The 23325-nt window shown below is 37.4% G+C and overlaps 1 protein-coding gene across 1 annotated transcript in view; it reads right to left on the reverse strand.

Moving 5' to 3' along the window:
• The window catches only part of LOC138806526 (EGF-like and EMI domain-containing protein 1), a 503918-nt gene that overhangs the window by 117423 nt on the left and 363170 nt on the right, over nucleotides 1-23325 (reverse strand). The window contains 1 exon segment of the mRNA XM_069991959.1: nucleotides 13564-13686. Coding sequence (XP_069848060.1) covers nucleotides 13564-13686 — 123 coding nt within the window.

Consider the following 23325-nt stretch of genomic DNA (forward strand, 5'->3'; position numbering starts at 1 on the left):
TTTTATCTAGTTGACAAAATAGATGCCCTTTCTCTTGTGTCTAGTGTGATGTTAGAACTTACTGATTGTTCAACTTATTAAACAACTGGTGGATAACAATACTTGGACAATTTCATTGGTCTCCAAACGATTCTCCTCCCACTCCCCTATTTTCTGCTTTTCTACAATCACTCTACATATGAAGGGCATACAATTTTCAGAAATCATATTCTCATACTATTCTTCTTATGATCAGATACTGCCCACTAAATACCCTATCTCTATCCATTTGCCTATGGGATTTGACTTTTGAGTTAGAACCGTCCTTTGAGTAGCCCCAATGATCTATGTACAAGTTCCCTAAATATAACAGCAAGTCTTGCTTCTACCTTCCGAACATGCAATAAAATCATTTCTTGAAACGTATTCTACCAAACACTTAAACCTTTAGAATTGGAAACATTTTAGTTTCCAATATTTCTAAACATGTTGGTTTGATGCTTGGGAAACCTGAGATAAACAGTTTTCTTTAAGAGAGTTTATGCCTTCTTCAAAATTGTTTGGCTGTTGACTCCTTTCTGTGAAGTCATTTTTTAATATAAATGTATCCATATGCATAGACATATAAGTATCTACAATGAAAAAGTAGTATTAATTTATCTAAGTTCCAGGCAAATTGACCATTCCATTTCTAAATATATACCCAGGAGAAATGAAACTTATGTAACTTACAAATACTTACATCTGAAAGTTCATGTAATAATGATCAAAAAGTGGAGCTAGCCCAAATTTCTGTCAACAGAAACATGCATACACAACAAGTGGTATATCTCTGCAATGGAATATTATCTGGCCATGAAAAGGAATGATGGATTGCCATACACTAAAGTGGGGAGGAATCATGTGAACATTATGCTAAATAAAAGAAGCCAGTTATAAAAGACACATGTTGTATGATCCCAGTCAAAATAGTTCAGAATCAGGACAGCTGCAGTGACTAAATGCAAATAGGAAATTATTCAGGACCCAGGGAGTGTTAGGAGAAGAACTTGGTATTCATTAAAAGGTACAAAGTTTCTCTTTGTGCTAGAAAAATAATAAAATTCACTGTGATGATGATTGTGAACATGCTAAAAACCATTCTATTATTAACATACCATGCATAGCATGGTATGTGAATTGCTTCTTAATAGAGCTGTATTTGAAAAGCTCTACAGACCATATTATGAACAGTTTTGAAATTGTTTATTATGGCTATTTATTATTAGGAAAGACTCATTAATTATATTTCAAGCTGGCTGAAAGCATGTGTTAAGGGCTAGGCAGGATGGAGTATACCTATAACCCCAGCTACTCAAGAGGCAGAGATTGGAGGGTCAAAGCTTGAAACTAGCTTGGGCACAAAATTAATGAGACCCTCATGTAAACCCAAAAGCTGAGTGTAACAGCATGTGCCTCTCATCCTAACTGCTTAGGAGACCATGGATATGAGCATAGCAGTTCAGAGTTAGGCCTGGGGAAAAATGCAAGCCCTAAGGAAAGAATGAAAGCAAAAGAGGGGGGCGGGTGGTAGAGGCATGGTTCAAGTGATAGAGCACCTGCTTAGCAAGTGTGAGGGCCTGACCTGTACCTGCCAAAAAGAAAGAAAAGCAAAGAAAAAAGAAAAAAAGACAAGAAAAGAGAAAAGGGACAAAAAAGAAAAGCAAAGATAAACAAAGGGTTAGCAAAAACCTTTCTACTTGGTGTAGACTCTTACCCAGCAAACCTGCATCTCCTGGGAGCTTGTTAGAAATGCAGAACCCCAGCCCATCCCACACCTGCACTTGAACACATTGCAGAAGGATCTGTGCACCAATAGAGTCTGAGAATCCTGTACCAAAGTGTGAACTGTCATAGCTGTTGAGTTTTGAGCACCTCACACATTTACACAGCTATTTTGCTTTCTCAGGCCTTAGGGCTTTTCATGAGGATTAAATCAATTCCCTTTTAATAAGGACAGCACCTAATGAATTGCAATTAACCTAATTTTCCCAGCTGCAGTCTGAATGTGTTTTCTGGTGCTCAGTCAGGACTCCAAAATGTGATGACTCTTTAAAATATAATAACCTGTAGAAAACAAATAGATAACTTGTTCAGGTTGTTTAGTCCCTCGAATTTTCCAGAAATCATATCTTCTACAATCATTGATTTAAATGAACAGATCTCACCGTTCTCATATTCAAGTATATAGGAGAACAATTTCAAACGAAATTATGTCCTCACTAATGCAATGTAATTTATGATGACCTCTTTATGCCTTCTATTGTCAACAACTCTCTTTTCCTCCAAATATTTCTTTATTGAGATTGACTACACAAATGTCACAATATTGTGGCCTAGTTATAGTTAGCTAAAGTCACAAACACACTTTAACCTTAACTTTTAGAGAACTTTATGACTTAGAAACCTGTGTGTAATAGCAACATGAAATCTATATGTCAAATATATTCCTTTCCAGGAGCATTCTTTCTCCTCTCTCCTGCACCTGTCCCTGAACTCCCTGATTACACAAAGAAATAAAACCAGGCATTTTGTTCATCCCAACTCTTTATTGAGGGCCACAGAAACCAGTGACAGGCTGAGACCAACCAAGGAGACTGTCCCCTCCCTCCATAGGTGCTGAGCCTTCAACACCAGCAGTGGTCCTTGACATTCCCAAGCAGTCTAGCCTTTTTCCCAGAGGATTTTCTTTTTTGTCAGTCATGGGGCTCCAACTCTGGACTTGGGCGCTGTCGCTCAGCTCTTCAGCTCAAGGTGAGTGCTCTACCGCTTGAGCCACAGCACCACTTCCGGCTTTCTAGTGGTTTATTGGAGATGAGAATCTCACAAATTTTTATGCCTGGGCTGGCTTTGAACTGTGGTCCTTACATCTCAGCCTCCTAAGTAGCTAGGATTACAGACTGGTGAGCCACCAGTGCCTGGCCCCAGAACATTTTATAATAGGCAACTGCTTCTCTCAGCTTGCAGTACAGACTGAAATTGACATTTGGATGATAGCAATTCATGTACAATCATTTACCTTCAGTAGTTTGGTACAAACTACAGAAATCTATGCTGTTGTACCCAGCCAAGGCCCTGCTACCCCCCTGCTAAAATGAGGGATTCATTTTGTTGTAGTTTTTGGTGTGTGTGTGTGTGTGTGTGTGTGTGTGTGTGTGTGTGTGTGTGTGTGTGTGTGTGTGTGTGTGTGTGTGTGTGTGTGTGTGTGTGTGTGTGTGTGTGTGTGTGTGTGTGTGTGTGTGTGTGTGTGCTTTCAGGCTTGAACTTAGGCTCTTGCACTCTTGCTTGGCTTCTTTTGTTCATGGTTGGTGCTCTACCACTTGAGCCACAACTCCACTTCTGGCTTTTGCTGAATAATTAGGGTCTCAGACTTTTTACTCAGGGGCTGGCTTTGTATCATAATCCTCAGATATCAGCCTCCTGATTAGTTAGGATTACAGGCTTGAGTCACCAACATTTGGCAAGAACACTGTTTTTTTCTAAACTACATTTCTACTTATTTGTACATGTACCCACTAATTACTCCACCAGACTCAGCCCTTTATCTTCCTTTTCTTCTTAGAACAAGGACAATGTATTTCTAGAAAAATGCTTCAGCTTCTTTAAGTTATGGGAAATATTAGCTATGTGCATGTTTATATTTGCAATAGCATGAATTGCTCACATATCCATGGTATTTGCTATTCTTAGGAACACTGTATTCATGTAAAGTAAAAAAGGTCAAATAAGTATGCATATTCTCAGGTGTGTGGTTTTCCCAGTAATGCATATGAATCATGTCCATCAAAAGTATCCATGAGGATGAATACGATGAGGAATATATATTTGTCTTGATATTAATTCTACTCAAGGAAGTACATACCTAGCCTATTCAGAAATTAAGAACTAGAACAATTACTAACAGACATTTAACTTACCAATCAAGGTGAATAGTTTTTCAGAAACAAGAGCTTCATTTCTATGCATTAAAAACTGTACTAAGGGTGACCTATCTTCACAAGGTTACTGAAAATACAGGACATGGAAAGCGATAGTAAAATAACAAGTCAATTTTAAATGTCTTATGTTCTGATTAGAAATCACACATGTGTATTCATATCCTCTTTAGTATGGCCATGTTGAAAGGAAAATAAAATCTGTATTATTTAGATATTGATAAAGCGATTTCTTATAGTGAGAAAATGAAAGTATCAGTCATCCATGACTACTTTTTTATGACAGCCTTAGAAAGGAATATGGATTTTACAAGGATAGAACTAACCATCTACATTTCTGAAGTCCAAAAAAGATCAGCCTTCAGAATGTAGGAGAATACTAATCCTTCAGTAGGTGGGATTCTAGACTGGAAAAAAACAAACAAACCAAAAAAAAATCATCTGGAGGTAAAACACACATCTGAGGATTTCGAGGAAGGGTGATTAACATGGAAAACTATACTCAAGAACAAATAAAAAGTATCAGAGTCATAAGATCTTTCATAAAGATTACTTCATGCTAAACATCCTGAACAGAGAGACTCAAAATCAAGTCTCTTCTTTAGGATATGAAGCCTGTGTTATGCTTCCTGATGTACAGTAATGATTTGGAACCAAAAGGCCAACTTTGTAAAGATGATCTATTCCCACCCGTCCCCTGCTCCCTGAACCTCTGTTCAGCTATCTGTCCCAATGCCTACTTGTCTTGTTGTGGTATAGGTTGCTCTGGAGAAAGTTTTCCTGTGGTTAACTTTTGTCCTGATGTGCTGGGTATGAGAGGTCTCTGGAATGATTCTGTTTGTCAGCTAGAGACTACATGGTTTGGGGAAGAGAGTGTGTTTCAATTACAGGTCCTCAGGTTCACTATGGTACTTGCTGAAAGCTGGGGGCTTCATGTGATTCTTCTCAATCATGAATGGGCTTCATGAAAAGAAACCGAGTGGAGCAAGTGATGGTTTTAGAGTTAAACTGCATGTGTTTTCCTGCCAGGCTCAGAGATACATTTACTTAAGGCGACCCTCTGGAGTTCTGCAAGGAATTCTCTGTCTGTGGCTTTGTTGTAAGTTTGCATGTCTTCCTTCCACTATCAACCAAGAAAGAAGAGAGAGGCAGCAGGCGGGGTGGTGCTCAGTAGAGCTCTTGTAGAGCTTTGTTAAGGAAGTTATGGAAACAGAAGCAAAGTTGTTCAGTCCCAGGACTGAGTGACTAGCGTCTGTTCCTCACAGCTCATTTTGATTCAACATTGGGTTATCTATTTCTTCTCCCCTTAATTCCCACCGCAGCTTCCTTGTACCTGCTTTATATTTACCCCTGCTATCTTCCACTATAGCTGTTTGTGTATCCAACTTATCTCCTTTATTGAACTGGAAGCTCCTTGGAGAGAGAAAGATAACATTGCCCTTTTTTTTTTTTTTTTATCTTCAACAACAAATAGCATAGGAAGAAGAAGAAGAAGAAGAAAAGCCCAGAGGATAGAAATAGAATTTCCTAAGTAGCTACTATGCATTAGGCAAATGTAACACGAGAGAATTCAATAACAAATTTATGTTGCCTGCCTTACTTTTGAATTAATTGAGCTCCCATCCGGAAGAAGCAAATGGAGATCAAATAGTAGCTTTAGTTTTGTGAAAATTAAAACTGGAGACTAGGGTGCGGGGGTTGGAGGCAGTGGCATCCTAGACAAACAGCAGAGAAAGACTGCATGAAGAAACGGTGCTCTTTTCATGTTGGTGTGAAAACTACTTTTTTTGTGCCCAGTGTCGGTGTTTTTATACAACATCTCACTTAATCCCTCAACCTGTATCAAGTTTAGTATTGTTGTCTGGTTTGTAAAGGAAGGAGGGAAAAGCCAGATATATTCAGTAACTTGTTCTCAGTCTCACAGTCAATAAACCTAAGAGTTGATATTTACTACAACAGTTTCTATTTCACCACAATTAACAGCACATTGGCAGATGTGACGAGTGAATGAATGAATGAATGAATGAATGCCTTATTAGAAAGAGAACTCATGTAATTGCTCATGTAATTGTAACCTCTCTGTATGGTATTTTCACAATAAAAAAATAAAAAATAAAAAATAAAAAAAGAAAGAGAACTTCATGGGGATTTGGGTGGGAAGAGGAAATTAGGAGAAAAATGAGGGAAGGGATAACAAGTTTGACAAGAAATGTACTTATTACCTTATGTAATTGTAACCCCTCTGTACATCACCTTGACAACGAAAAAAGAAAGAGAACTTCATATATTTATGTAACTAATAAATGTCAATAATTTTAGCAGTCCAGTCTTTTTAAATATAATGCATACTCTATTATAAATCTGTCTTTGTAAACTGAAAATGGGGAACTCTTTCTATTGCAAATAACCACAGACTATAAGGGAGTGTCCAAAATTATTCTTTCTTTTTTTGTCAGGGTTTTTTTGTTTTGGTTTGTTGTTGTTGTTGTTGTTTGCCAGTCCCAGCACTTGAACTCAGGGCCTGGGTGCTGTCTTTGAGTCTCTCTGTGCTCAAGGCTAGCACTTGAGCCACTTGAGCCACAACTCTACTTCCAGCTTTTTTTCTGAGCAGGTCATTGGAGATAAGAGTTTCATAGAGTTTCCTGCTTGGGCTGGCTTCCAACCATGATTCTCAGATCTCAGCCTCCTGAGTAGATGGGATTATAGGCATGAGCCACCACCGCCTGAGTAGTCTGTCAGTTATTGAAGCCAGAAACTACAAGCTTGATATCAATCATGCCATCAAAAGACATTTGGGAATTCTTTTATGAATGAATCAGAAATACACGAAAGAACAAATTCTTGACTATTTCCAAGTCATTTTTATGAGTACATAAATTATTCATGTGTGCATGTTAAACACACCCATGTAATTTCATTCAAATATTAACAGCCTTCAGTGTGAGGTCAAAACTGTTGTTTTTCTTAAGTTGAGAATGTACACAGAAGTGAACTATGTGGGGAAAAAATGACTATACTGGAGGATTGTGAATAGTTAAGTTTTCTGAGCTGAGAAAAGCAGCCAAAGAGGCTTCAAGTTCAGTGACACCAATACAAATCACACAGTAGGAATGCTGTCCAGAGAGCAAAGAGAACTAAGTCCATACTGCCTACCTCCTGGAAATCCCTAACATCAGCATCAACACCCAGGGAGTTAAGATCCCTGACCTCTGTGATCATCAAGCTAGCCTGGTGAAGTTTCAAAGCATCTAATACAACTAATGGCCCTTCCATTTAAGATCTTACACGGATGCCCAGGATACTCGACAATGCTGACATTTGATGAAGAAAGACATCATGGTTTATAGCCAAGTGCCTATGGGTCATTCCTGTCACTCTAGCTAGCGAGGCTGAGATCTGGAGAATCAGGGTTAGAAACCAGCCAGGATAGAAAAGTCTGAACAACTCTTTCCAATTAACCAACACAATGGTGGAATGTAGCTGTGGTTGAAGTGGTAGAGCACAACCATGAGTGAAAAAGCTCAGGGAGATGAAAAAGCCCTGAGTTTAAGCCCCAGTAGCAACATTAATAAAACATATCTTAGATCCTACTACTCTGCTCTTTTCCAGTCTTTAGGGCAGTGGGTGGCACAGAGGGGTGCTATGCAGGAAGAATGTTATAATTCTGCAGCAGTGACATGCTAATTATAGTCCTGTTTACTCACCTGATCAGATCTAACATGGTTTGATAAAGATTAGTGCAAATTATAATTAAAATTACTTCCCTTTTTTGGCCAGTTGTGGGGCTTGAAGTCAGGGCCTGGGCACTGTCCCTGAGCCTCTTTGTGCTCAAGGCTAGCATTCTACCACTTGAGCCACAGCACTACCACTCTACATCTAGTTTTTGTTGTTGTTGTTGTTGTTTTTTTCCTGAGTATTTTACTGGAGATAAACCTTACAGACTTTTCTGTCCTAGCTGGTTTGGAGCCACAATCCTCAGATCTCAGCCTCCTGAATAGCTAGGATTACAGGTATGAGCCACCAGCTCCCAGCACTTTGAAAATATTTGAACAATCAGTAAATACTTTTAATGTTGCATACTTTTTTCTCTCAAAGAGAATTTATCTCCAATATCTAATCAATGTTGATTAATTTTGCAAGTTAGCTTATTAAAATTCAGGAAGGTAGTTACCCCTTTGTTCAGAAAACTTTTATTTGTCTGAGGGCCCTGCTTGGCTGGGCAGTCACAGTAGAGACACTGCTGTGCTACCAATTTAGATTAGACATGTGAGAATTGTTCAGAAAGTTCAAATTAATCCAAAGGTTTCATTTATTCCCTAGAAAGTTTTCTCTTTTAAATATTACAGGCTTGTTATCAGCAACTGTTTACACTGAGAACTACTGATAAGTAAAAGTTTGAACCAATCAAACTAAATGACAATCTTGGCATGATTACAAATTGTAGATAAGAAAGGAGCCAAACACATATTGGCTAGAAGTTTCCATGCATTTGTATCTGAAGGGTTTTCATCCACTCATCCATTCAATAAATATTTATGGGATTCTAGCTGGTGTTAAGAATTAAAAGATAATAAGACAGGGGCTGGGAAGGTGGCTCAGTGGTAGAGCGCTTGCCTTGCATGCTCAAGGCCCTGGGTTCAATTCCTCAGTACCACATAAGCAAAAAGAAAAAAGCCAGAAGTGACACTGTGGCTCAAGTGGTAGAGCGCTAGCCTTGAGCTGAAGAGCTGAGGGACAGCGCCCAGGCCCAGAGTTCAGGCCCCACGACCGGACCCCCCAAAAAAAAAACAAAAACAAAAAAAAGATAGTAAGACAGGTCTCAAGTTATTCCCAGTTTGATGAACAGTACAAACCTGTAAATAATCACAATCACAATGTCCTGCAAGTTTGCTATCAGATCTATCTTTCTATCATATATATCATATATATTACTGTATATATAAACTTGCATATGCATCTATCTATATCATGTGTATCACTATATATAGCTATATATTACTGTACATATAAATTTATATACTTATCTCTAGCTATAATATGTATGCATATTACTATATATAACTATATATATTAATATATATGGCAAAAAACTTACATATATATGTGTGTGCATATATAGTAAATATATGCATAGTAAATATATGCATATACATAAATACATATACAGATATGTGTATATATATATGTGCGTGTATATATATATACAGATATATATATATATACACACACAGTTATATAGGAAAGTGATAGATTTAAGTTCAATACACTCAGGACCACACCTATTGGAACAGTGAGAATATAGAATGGCTATAAGTCAGTTAAAGCAAAAGACATTCTTATGATGCTGAGTACACCTATATAATAGAATATGGATTTAGAAAAAGGTGATTTTTAAAAAATAAAACAAGTGAAATTATTTCCCTTTGAAACTCAGTAGACAGGTTGAAATGTACAGTAAAGATAAGGGACAGACAGCAGCAGCAGGGAGGAGGGAGGTGAGGCTGCCGTGGAGGTCCCCTGAGATCACAGGTGTGGGGCACCAGGAAGCCCATACCCCAGGGTCCCAGCGGCACCCACCCTCCCAGTGAGCAGCCAAACAGGGTCCAAAGCATCACAAATTGCCTCAGGGGACGAAATCATTTCAGGTGAGACACATCGCCCTTAAGAGATAAGTGAAACAATTATCACTGACCTATTTCACTCACAGTTAAAGCGACAAAAAATCCCCCCAAATCCATGGGGACATGGTAAATTATACAGGACTCTAAACATCCACACAGTGAGCCCAAAGGAGGATGTTCTGAGGAGAGGCTAACAGAAGCGCAACAGCTATGTGTATACGATCATATAACATAGTATCTATCTAAATGAACTCCAAGAAATGGAAATGAGAGTTCTTGTTTGTTATCCATTGTTGTTATTTTTTGTTTTTGGTACCTGTGTCTTTTTGTAAGTTTGCTTGGGAGAAGGAAAACAGGAGCACAGAAAGATTGGGACAAAGGGTGAACAAATGCAGCAGTGGCACTCACTGGACACTATGTTGAAAATGAACTATACAACTTGTGGGGGATGGGACAGGAGGGAAAAACGGAGGGAATGAGGGAAGGGGTAACATTGTTCGAAAAGAAATGTACTCATTACCTGACTTTATGTAACTGTAATCCCTCTGTACATCACCTTTACAATAACAATAAAAGATATATAATAAAAAGGAAAGTAGGCATTGAATATAATAGTGAATAAAATAATAAAGTGATTTTTCCTGACATGCAAATACAGTTTTGTATTTGAAAATCTAGAAATATCCTAACTCCACAAAAGATGAAGAATTCTCTATCCTTTCAATAGATACTACACACACACACACACACACACACACACACACACACACACACACACACACACATCTATATTAAAATCTCCACAGTAATCAGTGGCAGGCAGCTCTTTTCCTTATTGGTTCCTTAAACTGACATCTTGTATGAATCCATCTGCACTGTGAATCAAAAATATGCTCTAGTTTCCAAGCTATGCCTGAGGTAAGGAGCTGCCAATACCAGAGAGCTAATCAGAAGGGTTTTCCAGAAGTTTCTGTCTTTAAAGAAAAGTTGAAGAGTTAAAAATGAGCTAACCAGGCCATTTACAAATGTATCGATTCCACTGAAGGGCAGTCTTTAGGGGTATTTTAATAGCACAACAAATGTGCACTATCATGTTGAGTTGAACCAAAAAGCAAAAATTCAACTGAGATTAATGCAATGAAAAATGTCTTCTCACCTGAGCACTTCCTTGTATGGCCACAGCTTTCCATAAAATGTTATTCTTTGAACCCAACTGACTTTTGCAGTGACAGGCGAATATAAGAACAGGCCCATTAATATGCTGACATGAATTGTAATGCTCAATTTTTAGGGACTTCAGAGATGTACTGGATTTCAAAATGACTTCTGTAATTTTAAATTTAAATACGCACATAAACAAACCTGAGGCAATTATATATTCAACTACCAAGAAATCTGAATCTCTAGCATTATCTCATCTGCCAAATAGGTGGACAAATAGAGGACAGACAAATAGAGAGAGGAAGTGTGGGTGAAGGAAGGCAGTCACTAGACTCAACTTACATATGTCAAAAGGGAAGGAGGGAACTTTGGAGGCTAGGTTAGTTGGTTTGTATGATCATTGAAAGATAATAAAACATACTTAAAAGCTAAAAAAAAAATGTAAAGGATGCTGAGCTGAATGAGCTTGAGGAAAATGGGCTTTTGTTGACCAAGTTGCTTCGCTCTCCTTAACTATTCTTAGTTCTGCATCTTGGTAAGCAGTCAACATTAGCTCATTATCAAAGTCTTGATTCTGAGAGATCCTGACCTCCATATAGTAATACAGTTTGTATAAGTAGATTTCAGTTAAATGAAACTGTGGAAAGCTCTTCTCCAAATATATTAATATTCATATAGGTGACCAAGAGTAATTAACTTCAACTAAATTTTGAGATGCATGCACATAAATGAGCTAGTGGTTATAAATTCTATCATGATTTATCAACCAAATAGCTATTTGAAAAATGAGCTGGTGGCTCAGGCCTGTAATCCTAGCTATTTTTGAGGCTGAGATCTGAGGATTGCAGTTCAAAGTCAGCCTGGGCAAGGAAGTCCATGAGACTCATCTCCAATTAATCACCAGAAAACTGGAAGTGGTGCTGTGGCTCAAAGTGGTAGAGTGCTCGTCTTGAGTGAAAAAGCTTAGGGACAGTGCCCAGGCCCTGAGTTCAATCTCATGACTGACAAAATCATCATTATCATAATCATCATCATCGTCATTGTCGTCGTTGTCTTCATGGTCATTGTCGTCATTGTTATTGTTATTGTCATCAACATTGTTTTACCGACTAGCAATGCTTATTTACCATGTTAGATACTTGATGTAGAGCTATAATGATGGCAGTGATGATAGTCCCAGGACTTAGTTGAAGAGAAGGAAATAGGTCACTTCCTGTCAGGTAAGAGAAGACTCATGATGAGTAATAGGACAATATTCAAGGTGTACATGCTGTGTTGGTCAGTTGTGATCCATGGTTACCTCCTGGCCTTTACACCAGGGACTCCTTGATCCCTCCTTCTCCCCAACACTGAATCCATTCAGAGAATGCTATTGCCAAACACCAGTCAGAAGGAGATATTATTATGTGTGAATATAAGAGAGCATAAGTGAATTTAAGGCTTGCCCTAGGGAATTTATAGCTTTTCTGGAAGAAGTTCCTGACCTGGGTGAAGCCTTTCTCAAAAGCCCACATTCCATCACACATCGCCTTCCCAAGCCTTACAAGGAGGAATTGCTGAAGCCAGCAACCCTATCAGACCCACGGCTCCAGCCCTGGATGCTCTTAGTGGGGCTGGGTGTCCTTTGACTGTTCTCCTTTACCCAACCACATCATTCACATTTGTCCATCGGAAAGAGGCACTGTGAATTGTTTGAAATGGATGTGGTTTTCTTCAAGCAAATGAGAATACTCAATTCAAATAAACACTTTTTCTATGGTGATCTTAAAGAAACAAAGAAACAACATTGCCTAAATAAATAAAATGCTCAAACATTTTTAGTAGGATGAATAGATGGAAAAAAATTCAGAGGAGCTAGTCTTAAGACTTTCCACAGATGATCTTTTCAGTGTCAAATTTTCCTTACTATAGCTTCACATAAGGAAGCACTCTCTAGGCCCCTAATTCTATCTGAGATGAGCAGAAATGGAGTGCACAAACAAACACTGTGCTGAGTGTTCTCAACACATCACCTGATCCAAGTCTCACAGCAACTTTGGTGGCTTTAGGAGCTCCCATTATCCTACATTTTTAGGATGAGGAGAGCCTTAGCAAGATTAAAAAACATGCTCAAGGTTACAAAAATAGGAAGTGATGGAGTTGGAACTAAATCCAATGTGTTTTTGTATCCTGTGCACTTGACCTCATGCGATATGTCTTAATGTGGCATCTAAGGTTGACATACGGTTTACCCATCCCCTCTTACCAAATGGGCGCCTTCTAGGAAGAATTTTCTTCTCATTAATTTTGATATCTCTAGAGCAGGGAATAATGCCTGATACAGAATTGGAAATCAATGCTTGTCAAATGAGTAAGACGATAAATTAATAAAGGAAGGAAGAAGGAATAAAATTAAAAAGAAGCCAGAAAATTGAAATTAGTGTACAAAGCTACCATTTTTTTTGTGGTGAATTTTCTGTCCTTCCATTTCTCTTTGTAAGAACATGTGAGTATTTTATGATAAGCACCATTATTTCTTTAGATTTCTATGAAAGACATTCAGAAATAGGTATTTTTTACCCAGGGATTTAAATGAACAATTGAAATTCCATAATCAGAGTATGACACAACCAAACCAGCATATAATCATATGTTTCCTATAATGAGCTACTTGAAGAGTGCTAATGGATTACAATTTTGTAATCTAGGTATGAGAGGAAGATCTGCACTCTTGACAATATTCAACACAAGCACTTCAATTGGCTCTGGATAAAATACAAACTCCCTCTTGAGCATTGCCTAGATGTTCTTTCTCTCCTTATCTGTAAGCAGACAGTCTTAATTCTTACCTTCACATCCTCTGCCATCTTTCTCCAGCTTCCAGCCAGCTTGACATTTGCAGTAATAACTGCCAATTGTATTACAGCATTGCTCCTGACAGCCACCATTGCCCATAGCACATTCATTTATATCTGCAATTGAATAAAAAAGGATGAGACTCCTGAACCCAAACACACAAAAAGAAACTCTAGTGTCTGTCCTGAAATGAAGAATCACAGAGTGACAGCATTCTTTGACCTCAGATTAAATGAGATCAAATAAGTGTCTCCTTATAATCAGAGCCAATGCGTGCTAGGTTTCATGTCATGAAAGAGACAAGTCGTAATCTTTCCTACCCGAAATATTACTTTTCAACAGTTTGATACTCGTATGGATTTTAGGAGACATATAGATTGGATCTGGAAATTTCCAAATCATTATTATAAGATGAGCCTGACAACACAGAGAGAAAGCAGAATGAGAAGCGAGAAGTCACTACTTTACCCAGGAAATGTGATATGGTTGTCTTCTGAAAGAAGCCTATTTGGCAAAGGCTAGACAGTAGGAGGAAGGTAAAAGAGTAGCACATAGTTTCTTCCAGAGGTTAACATCCAGCTGGGGTACAGGACTAGACCAAAATGTGATTTGGCTGTGTTGGTGTACTGGATATGTCCAAAATGCTAAACCTGCTATTAGAAGTAGACCTCAACATTCTGTATGTCTCCTCGCCAGCTGGCATCTGGTACACAACCCAACCTCTGTGCAGGTGTGTCAGTGCCCTGTGAGCGGATGCATGGCCATGGTTCTGCTCAGGCTGAGTAGCTGGCGTAACAGAACCTGTCTCATGAGAGGGCTGTAGCTGGAAGATGGAGGAAGTGAACACAGAGTGCAGGAAAATAATGGGGTGGGACATGAAAGAATGAGAGAAAGGAAGAGGAAGTCTGAGGAATTAGGAGAAGGGATTGGAGAATGGATTAGTAAGGAACACCAGAAGTCAAGGCTTTCTCTAAATGGAGAAAACACAGAAGCAAGAGCAGCAGATACTGAAGGAACAAGGAGAGGAGAAAACAGGCAGAAAGCTATCATGTGTAATTACTGGACAGTTAATGATATTGTCTGTCTATGAGTATACAACCCCACAGAACACATCTGCTTGCTTTTAACTTTCCAGTGAAATATGTCATATATACTGATGGTGTAGCATTCTTAGGTATGCACGCTTTAATAATTTTGCAGAAACAAAATGTACAAAAGCAATGTTTGTAAGATGCTGGGGATCCAACTTCTGGCCTTGGGCCCATTAAGCAAGTGCTCTGTCATTGAGCTACACTCCTGGGATGCCCATGGTCTTAACACAGTGCCAGAACAGGATCTCAATTGTACTCTGGCTGGCTTGTAAAAGTACTACCCTAGTACCAGTACTGCCTAAGATCATTACAATCCAACAGGCAACATATGGTATATAATGCCTTAATTATACAATATATATCTAAATCTATGTATCTATCTATCTATGTATCTATCTATCTATGTATCTATGTATCTATCTATCTATGTATCTATCTATCTATCTATCTATCTATCTATCTATCTATCTATCTATCTATCTATCTATCTATCTATCTATCTATCTCTATAGATATAATTGCACTGGATTTTTGTATGCACATTTCTGTTTGTTTTCTTTCATTTACCACTCTTGATGATATGCATTTTGTTGTTGAACATAATTGTAGCTTCTCCATTCTTACATCAGTATAGTTATTATTGCACTCTATGAATACACCATGATACTAATTTGTCAACTTCACAGATGATGAATAGTATTGTCTTTCTTTTCTTTTCTTTCTTTTTTTCTTTTTGTTTATTTTCTTAAGCATTGGTCATGGGGCTTGATGGTCTGGGCGCTGCCCCTGAGCTCTTTTGCTCAAGGCTAGCATTCTACTACTTTGAGCTACAGCACCATTCCCAGTGTTCTGGTAGTTAATTGGAGCTAAGAGTTGCACAGACTTTCCTTCAGTGGCTGGCTTCAAACCATGATATCATCCTCAGATGTTAGCCTCTTGAGTAGATAGGATAACAGGTGTGAGCCACCTGCACTATCTTGGTCTTTCTTGATGTGAGGAATTCTCCTGCAGACATTTTCACACATGTCTTCATTGAGCTTATGCATGAATTTCTATTGGGTAAAACTATCTTAGACTGGAATTGCTGGGCCAAAAGTATGGCATGTTTTATTTTGTAGTTCTAGTCAGTAGTCTTCTAAAGAAAGATTATTCTAATTGACAGCTCTGGATTAGGGAACAGATATTATTCATTCTTGCCAATATTTGGAATATTCTGTTTTTTTTTCCATTTATTTTAGCTCTTCAAACAATCTTATAATAGATCATGTTGTGCCTTTAATTTGTATTTTCCTAATTATTCGTTCAGTTAGGCACATTTTTATCTCATTGGGCATTTTGGATGACATATATTGAGAAATGCTTACTCAAACATTCAGTCCATTTGTTCAATTCTTAAAATATTGGCTATTTTACTTGGGGGCCTTCAAGTACAAGATCAAATGGAAATAGTGACAATGATTATCTTTGTCTTTAGAACTCTGAAGGATAGTTTTATCATTTTACTGTACACATAAATGTATCCCAAAGGGTTGTGATATATCTATATCTATGCTTCTATGCATCTAGAGGCATTTACTTCTTTAGAAGAAGAAAGTTCCTTTCCATTCCTACTTTTCTACACATTGTTACTATAAATAGGTGGTAAGTTTTACTTGTTGCTTTTACTGGCTTCCTAAAGATAATTATACAGTTTTCTTATTAGTGTTTTAACATGATTAATAATAGATTGGGTTTTATATCCCTGAAATGACACACTATTTTTAACGGGGATTGTATGATCATTTTCATGAGGGATTTGCATGTGCCTTTCCCATTTTGTAATATTCTTTCTGGATTTTGGAACCCAAGTTAGACTGTAAACAAAAAACAAGGTGGAAGATTTTCTTCTTTTCTTTCCTTTGTAGGAAGTAATCTGTTTAAGATGAATGTAATTCCTTACTTAAGTGTTCCAACAAGTTCATCTAACACCCGGAATTGTGTGTCTGTGTTTGTGTTCTGTTAGCTACACAGATACAGACTTACTAATTCACTTACCAAATATATGAACATTTTGCATTTCACTGTACTGAAGACATTATGTGCTTCGAGGTAATTTTCCATGTTGTGTAAATGCTCAAATGTATTAAGTTATTCACGGCATTTTCATGCTATTTTTAAATGTCTCTCTATTTTGTAATTAAGTTCTCTTCTCGAAATTAACTCTTATTCCTGAAATTCAAAATATGTGCCTTCTTTTTCTTCTTCATGCTGAATTGGCATATGTCAATGTTATTTATCATCTATCCATCTGTCTGGCTATCATCCATATCATCACATCATCATCATCTATTACCTACATGTTTTTGACTTTTCCAAGAAAAGAATTGCTATATTGAATTTTCAGTATAGTACATTTTCTACTTCATTTATTTGTGCTGTGATCTTTATATCACCCTCCTTCTACTTTCTACCAGATTGTTTCATTGTTCTCAAGTTCTCCAGGCAGAAATTTCGATCACTGTTGTTTAGCTTTTGTTCTTTGAAATTATTGCTTATTACCGATATATATGCAACGATCTACCTTAACATTTAGGTGGTTTAAAAACACAGTTCAGGACTGTCATTCACATGTCTGGGGTTTGAAGGGGTTATGTCCACTGGGGCCCTCAGCAGGCACTGGTCCGTTGGCCTCTGGGGCTGGGCTTGGAATGCAGACTTTTCAAACATTCTGGGATTTGGGCTGAGTTGTTTGGGACAGCCAAGAGACAATAGTCTCTGTCTCTGTCTTTCTTTTCTGTCTCTCCCTCCCTCTTTCCCTCTTTCTGTGTCTGTCTTTCTGTTTGGGGGTTTTGAGACATTTTACGTAGTGGCTATTGCCCCTAAAGTGATTCAAAGAGAAGTTCCAAGACTTCTTATGATCTCGCCTTCAACGCCAGACAGTATCACTTCTTAAATATCCATCAATGAAATAAGTTGCAGGCAATTCACATTTGAGGAAGAAGAATTCCTCTAAAGCAGAAGTTGTATATATGTCCAGAAGAATAAAAAACTAGTGACAATCCACTCAAAGACAGTATATTTCACTGCTATGTAGACTATTTTCATACAAATAAGTTTTATTTTTATTTACTTAAGGTATTTTATGTATTTTAATTATGATTGAAGTAATTAATAATCTATATTGTAATTCATTATCTACATTGACAGTTCTTCGAGTTATTTTGAAATAAACTAGAAGAGAGTTCTAGAAATTTGAGGATTTTTCTAATATCTCATATTACAAAATGCTAAATAATATGAGGAAATTAGATCTAAAATAAACTGGAATATGATAAATTACTCACACATAGTGAAATAGATACTCAAACACAGTGAGACCAATAGAGGATACCCTTAGGAGAGAAACACAAAGGTGCAATGCCTAAATGTCCCTTCATATAAAATAATATTCATATTGAAATGAATGCCAGGATATGTAAACAAGAGACCTCTCTTCTTTTTTCTCTTTCTTTTTATTGTTTGATATTCTGTCTTCTTTACCTTATGTATGGTATAGTCAAATGTACATCTTCAGAAGGGTTGGGGAGAAGGTACTGAGCTTGAGGGAAAAGGGTAAAAAAGTACAGCAGTGGAGCTCACTGGACACTGATAAGAGTGAACTATCCAACTGGTGGGTGGAGATGGGAGGGAGGGACTGAGGGAACAGAATACACTATATTAAGAGGAAATGTGCTCATTACCTGACTCATGTGACAGTAATCCCTCTGTATATCATCTCTATATTAACAATAAGGTAAAATTCATAATAATTTTTTTTAAGCTGAGTACTGGTGGCTCATTCCTGTCATCCTAGCTACTCAGGAAGCTGAGATCTGAGGATGGCAGTTCAAAGCCCCAAGGCCAGGAGACTATCTCCAATTAACCACCGAAAGACCAGAAGTAGCACTGTGGCTCAAAGTGGTAGAAAACAACCTTTGAGTTAAAAAGTCCAGGGACAGGGGCTGGGAAGGTGGCTCAGTGGTAGAGCGCTTGCCTTGCATGCCTGAGGCCCTGGGTTCTATTCCTCAGCACCACATAAGCAAAAAGAAAAAAAGCTGGAAGTGGCGCTGTGGCTCAAGTGGTAGAGCGCTAGCCTTGAGCTGAAGAGCTGAGGGACAGCGCCCAGGCCCAGAGTTCAGGCCCCATGACTGGACGCCTCCCCCCCCCCCAATAAAAGGTCCAGGGACAGTGCCTAGAGCCTGAGTTCAAGTCTCATGACAAAAAAAAAAAAAAAAGCTAAATGAGACTCTTCATAAGTTCAATTCCTTAAACTTTGTTAAAACTTGCTCTACATTTCAGTACTTGGTGGAATATGGATGAAAATTGTATATTATATATTTCAATTATTTATAAATGTGTGTGTTTAATTAGCTCATTAGACATGTCTTTTGTGTCTGTACAGCCTTAAGGGTTTTCTTCTATAGTCAGTGAGAAAGATATAATCCAATCTCTTTATCAGATTTGGCATTTGCCCTTTTATGATTGAAATTTTTGTTGTGTATAATTTGAAGGTCCATAAGGAGGTCATACAAATTTAGAGTGGCTACATCTTCCCAGAAGATCCGACCCTTTCTTATTATAAAATAGGTCTCAATAGACCAAGCAGCAGATCTTTCATTAAAGTTGACATTTTGCGATATTAGTATAGCTGTATCAATTTCCTATTGGTTAATGTTTGCATGAAATTTCATTTTTTGAAAATGTACTTTTAACTTTGTTATTCATACACCTAAGAAATTATAGATATATGTATTTATTATTTTAACTTAGTCTAGCTATCTTTTTTGGTAACTGAGGTAATATACTCTTGGCTTTGAATATCATTAATGACATTTGAATTGAATTTGCTACTTCACTATTTTTCTAAAGTTTTTATGGTGTTGGTTACTTTTATTCCCCATTATTACCTCCTTTTAAATGTATTATTCTAGTGTTCTCTTCTCACTCTTTATTAGACTGACAGCTGAACATTGTCTTATTATTCTTTTTGTGGTTACCCTAGATATTACAACATCTATTATTAATGTCTAATATAAATTAATACTTTAACCACTTCCAGACAATGTCAGAGACTTGCATTTTAACTACCTTAAGCTCAAACAATTTTTGTATTTCTGTCATCATTTATTTTTACCGTTAGATATTTAAACCTCATCAATTTTATTGTTATTTTATTTAACCAGTGGAAGCTTGGGACTTTCCACATATTTACTCTTCTTACTCCTCAATAAGGCTTCCTATAATAATTTAGTGTCTCTTTCCAGAACAATGTTCTCTCTGCCTGAAAACTAATTTTAGTATCTCTTTTTATAGGTATCAGCTGGTAAGATTTTTTTTTCATGTTTTTTCCCTCAGGTAAACTTCTAAATAAAATGTGCATCTCAAAACAGTTTTAGATATAGAGGGGGGAAATTGCTAGCAATATGGAATTCCTGTATCGTCCATGAATTCTGTGTTTCATGATTACAATCATTTTATAGAAATATAGTTTTTGTTATAATTAATGAGTCAATAATGATACACTACTCAGATTTCCTTCATTTTTACACACTGGGTCCCTTTCCTGTTCCAGATCCTCCTGTTCATATTCTATTTAAAATCATGTTGTATCTCCTCTTGTCTGTGAGTTTCTCAGACTTTCCTTACCATTGGTGACTTTGAGTTTTTTGAGGACTATGGGTCAATCACCTTTTGACTCTGAGTTTGATTATTTTTTCCTAATGCTTTTTTTGTCATGGACTAGGATTACATTTTGAGAGGAAGACAGTAGAGGTATCATGTCCTCTTCATCTCATGGTGACTTGGTCCCAATCTTGATCTCCTTGCTGCCATACTATTTGTCAGCTCCTTCATTTTAGAACAATGATGCCATTCTTTCCTTTTCCTTCTCCTCCTCTCCCCAGTCTCCATTTCAGATCTTTACACTTAGTCACATTTCCAGAGTAGGCAACTAAATCCCTCTTCTTACAGAGTGGAAAATCTACATAGATTATGTGGAATTCTTCACGGGAGATTTGCCCCTTTTCCATTTGTCACACAGTAGGTCTAGAAGAGTACTTTTCACCAATGAAATAGAATTTTGGGCTTGTTGGCTTCTCTAGGCCTGTCAAAAGTCACTCTATTATTATTGAAATTTCCTTTTGAAAATCATGTGAGCAGCTTTCTCTCTGTCTTGGTTTTTGTTCCTCATATATCCTACTACGTTGTGCTTATATGTTTCACTTTGTAGTTTTCCTCTGGAGTTTGGAGCACACCTTGATGATTTTACAGTTGATGCTTTTCTTTTGGCTTTAGAGAAATCTTCCCACTATAATCTGTTCTCATTTTCTCCACATTTTCCCATCTCCTTTGTCCATATGCAGGGTTTTGAGACTTTATTTTCTGTGAATCATTTGTTTTATCCTATTTTCTGTTTAGTTTAGATCTTGGTTTCAGTTTAGCTATACTTTCCTTGAGTGTACCTAAATTCCACAATCACCAGTTTTTCTTGGTTTTCCTACACCATTTATCTCACCTACTACACTTGTTATTTTCCACTATTTTAAGTTGATTCTTTTTTTAAAAATTCTACTTAGGTGATTTGCATTTGGGTCATCATTTAAAAAATAATAAACTCATTCTTCTTCGTATTGCTTCATGATAATGCATTGAAGCCCGGACGAATCTCTTGCTTGCAAGGTGTTAAGACATTGTGGGTTTGTAGCTGGAGCTTGAAGTGCTGCCGGATCCTGGATCCTTTGGCAGGACCAGGATCCACCTCTGAGCCCCATGCATGGTGGATGCCTTCAGACTGCACCTTTTCAGCAGGGCAGCTCCTGTAGGTGGCCAGGGAAACCTCACAGAGCAAGGCTTGGCATCCCAGCAGAGCAGCAGCAGGAAGAGGCCAGTGAACATTGCTGCTACCCCCAACAGGCTGGCTCCTGCCCACATTCCTGTTCAGCAACCTCTCAGAAAATGGTCCTGTCATCTAGTGGGCCATGGCCCAAGGCAGGCAGCCCTGGGGTGAGGACTAGGACCCTCTCTCCCTTCTCTTCCTTCCTTCCTTCCTTCCTTCCTTCCTTCCTTCCTTCCTTCCTTCCTTCCTTTCTTCCTTCCTTCCTTTCTTTTTCCTTCCTTCCTTCCCCTCTCTTTCCCTCCTTCCTCCCTTTCTTCCTTCCCTCTTTTCTCCCTTTCTTCCTTCCCTCCTCCTTGCTTTTCTTTTCTTTCATCTCTCTGTTTGTACCAGTGTATACTGGGGCTTGAACTGAGCACCCAGAGCTCCTGCTTAGGTATTCTGCTCAGGGATGGTGAGATGGAGGTCTTTAACTTGAACTGTACCTCCATTCCTCCACTATTTCTTATGAACCAGTAATAGATGGGGAAAAAAAAAACTCTCCTCTGATTTTCCTGGCTTCTTTTTTTTTTAATGTCTTCAAATGAAGAATGCTATTTGCTTTCCTGGTTGTTCTCAGCAAAAGAATCGGCCTGTTCTATTTAGCTCATCATAGCCAGAAAGAGAGGAGCTGGTCATGTTATTTCTTGATCCTCCTTACTTTTCCTTATATCATTCCAAAGAACATCCAATTAACTGTCTTTATGTAATTTTTAAATTGTTTTTGCACCTGATTTGTTCAATAAGCTAGACATTCATTCCTAACAAAAATAAAGTCATCAACAAAAAGTAAGACTTATGATTAGGTACTGGAGTGTGTGCTGAGGAATATCATAGAGAAAAACATCAAAGGGATATTAGGAGCATAAGTTTATTTGTAAGTTGCAAATTATGTTCCAAAAATAGTTCTGAAAAAAGTGGAGATATATTGGAATATATATTGAGACCTGTGATACCACTCTTAAATGTTAATCCAAAAATACATTCCTCAGGAAATCAGGAATCTTTCTATGTATAATAGGTTGCATGCCTCATAATGAACTGATGATTTCATGTGGATTTATTCTTATTCCAAAAATGTATGCACATCAAAAAGAAAACTAAAAGTCTAGCACACATGCCTATGAACACATACACAGCAATAAGCAAAAACTTTATAATAACTTAAATATTCATCAACATCAGAATAATTAAATAAATTAAATGCACTACTTAGATTATTATTTTATATATTATATGATATTATGCACTACTTATAATAATTTGCAACAGTGGTTTTTGAAAAATTGCTGTTTCTAATTAGCCTTTATTTCTTAACTCCTATGTAAATCCAGTATTAACAGCTTATAAATGTCCCAAATTATGTCTCTTTACATCTATATTTCTTTACAGAATTACACTATTTGGCCCTTTATTTCCAGACAACTCAAAATCTGATAATACTGAATTTATACAAGAGCTAAGAAATAAAACCTAATTAATTTTTTAGTAAAAATGATTGGTGTATGAGATGATTAGTGATTTTCAAAGGACATAAAGTCCCTTTTGTTGAAGAACAAACTTGGTATACCAAAACAACTGAAGATATTTCATAAATATATTTCATATTTTCAGAGTTAGAATAATTTCAGGAACAAAAAGCATAAATAGAAAGACCACAAGAAGTTCTCACATAAGCTTATTTTATTTTTTAATTTTCTTTGCATGTTGACATCTAACTGTTGACAAAGGTGCCCAAAATCTACATTGGAGAACAGATCGCCTCACCACTAACT

Source organism: Dipodomys merriami, unplaced genomic scaffold (assembly GCF_024711535.1).
Source record: "Dipodomys merriami isolate MVZ:Mamm:240054 unplaced genomic scaffold, mDipMer1.0.p SCAF_40, whole genome shotgun sequence".
Classification (NCBI taxonomy): domain Eukaryota; kingdom Metazoa; phylum Chordata; class Mammalia; order Rodentia; family Heteromyidae; genus Dipodomys; species Dipodomys merriami.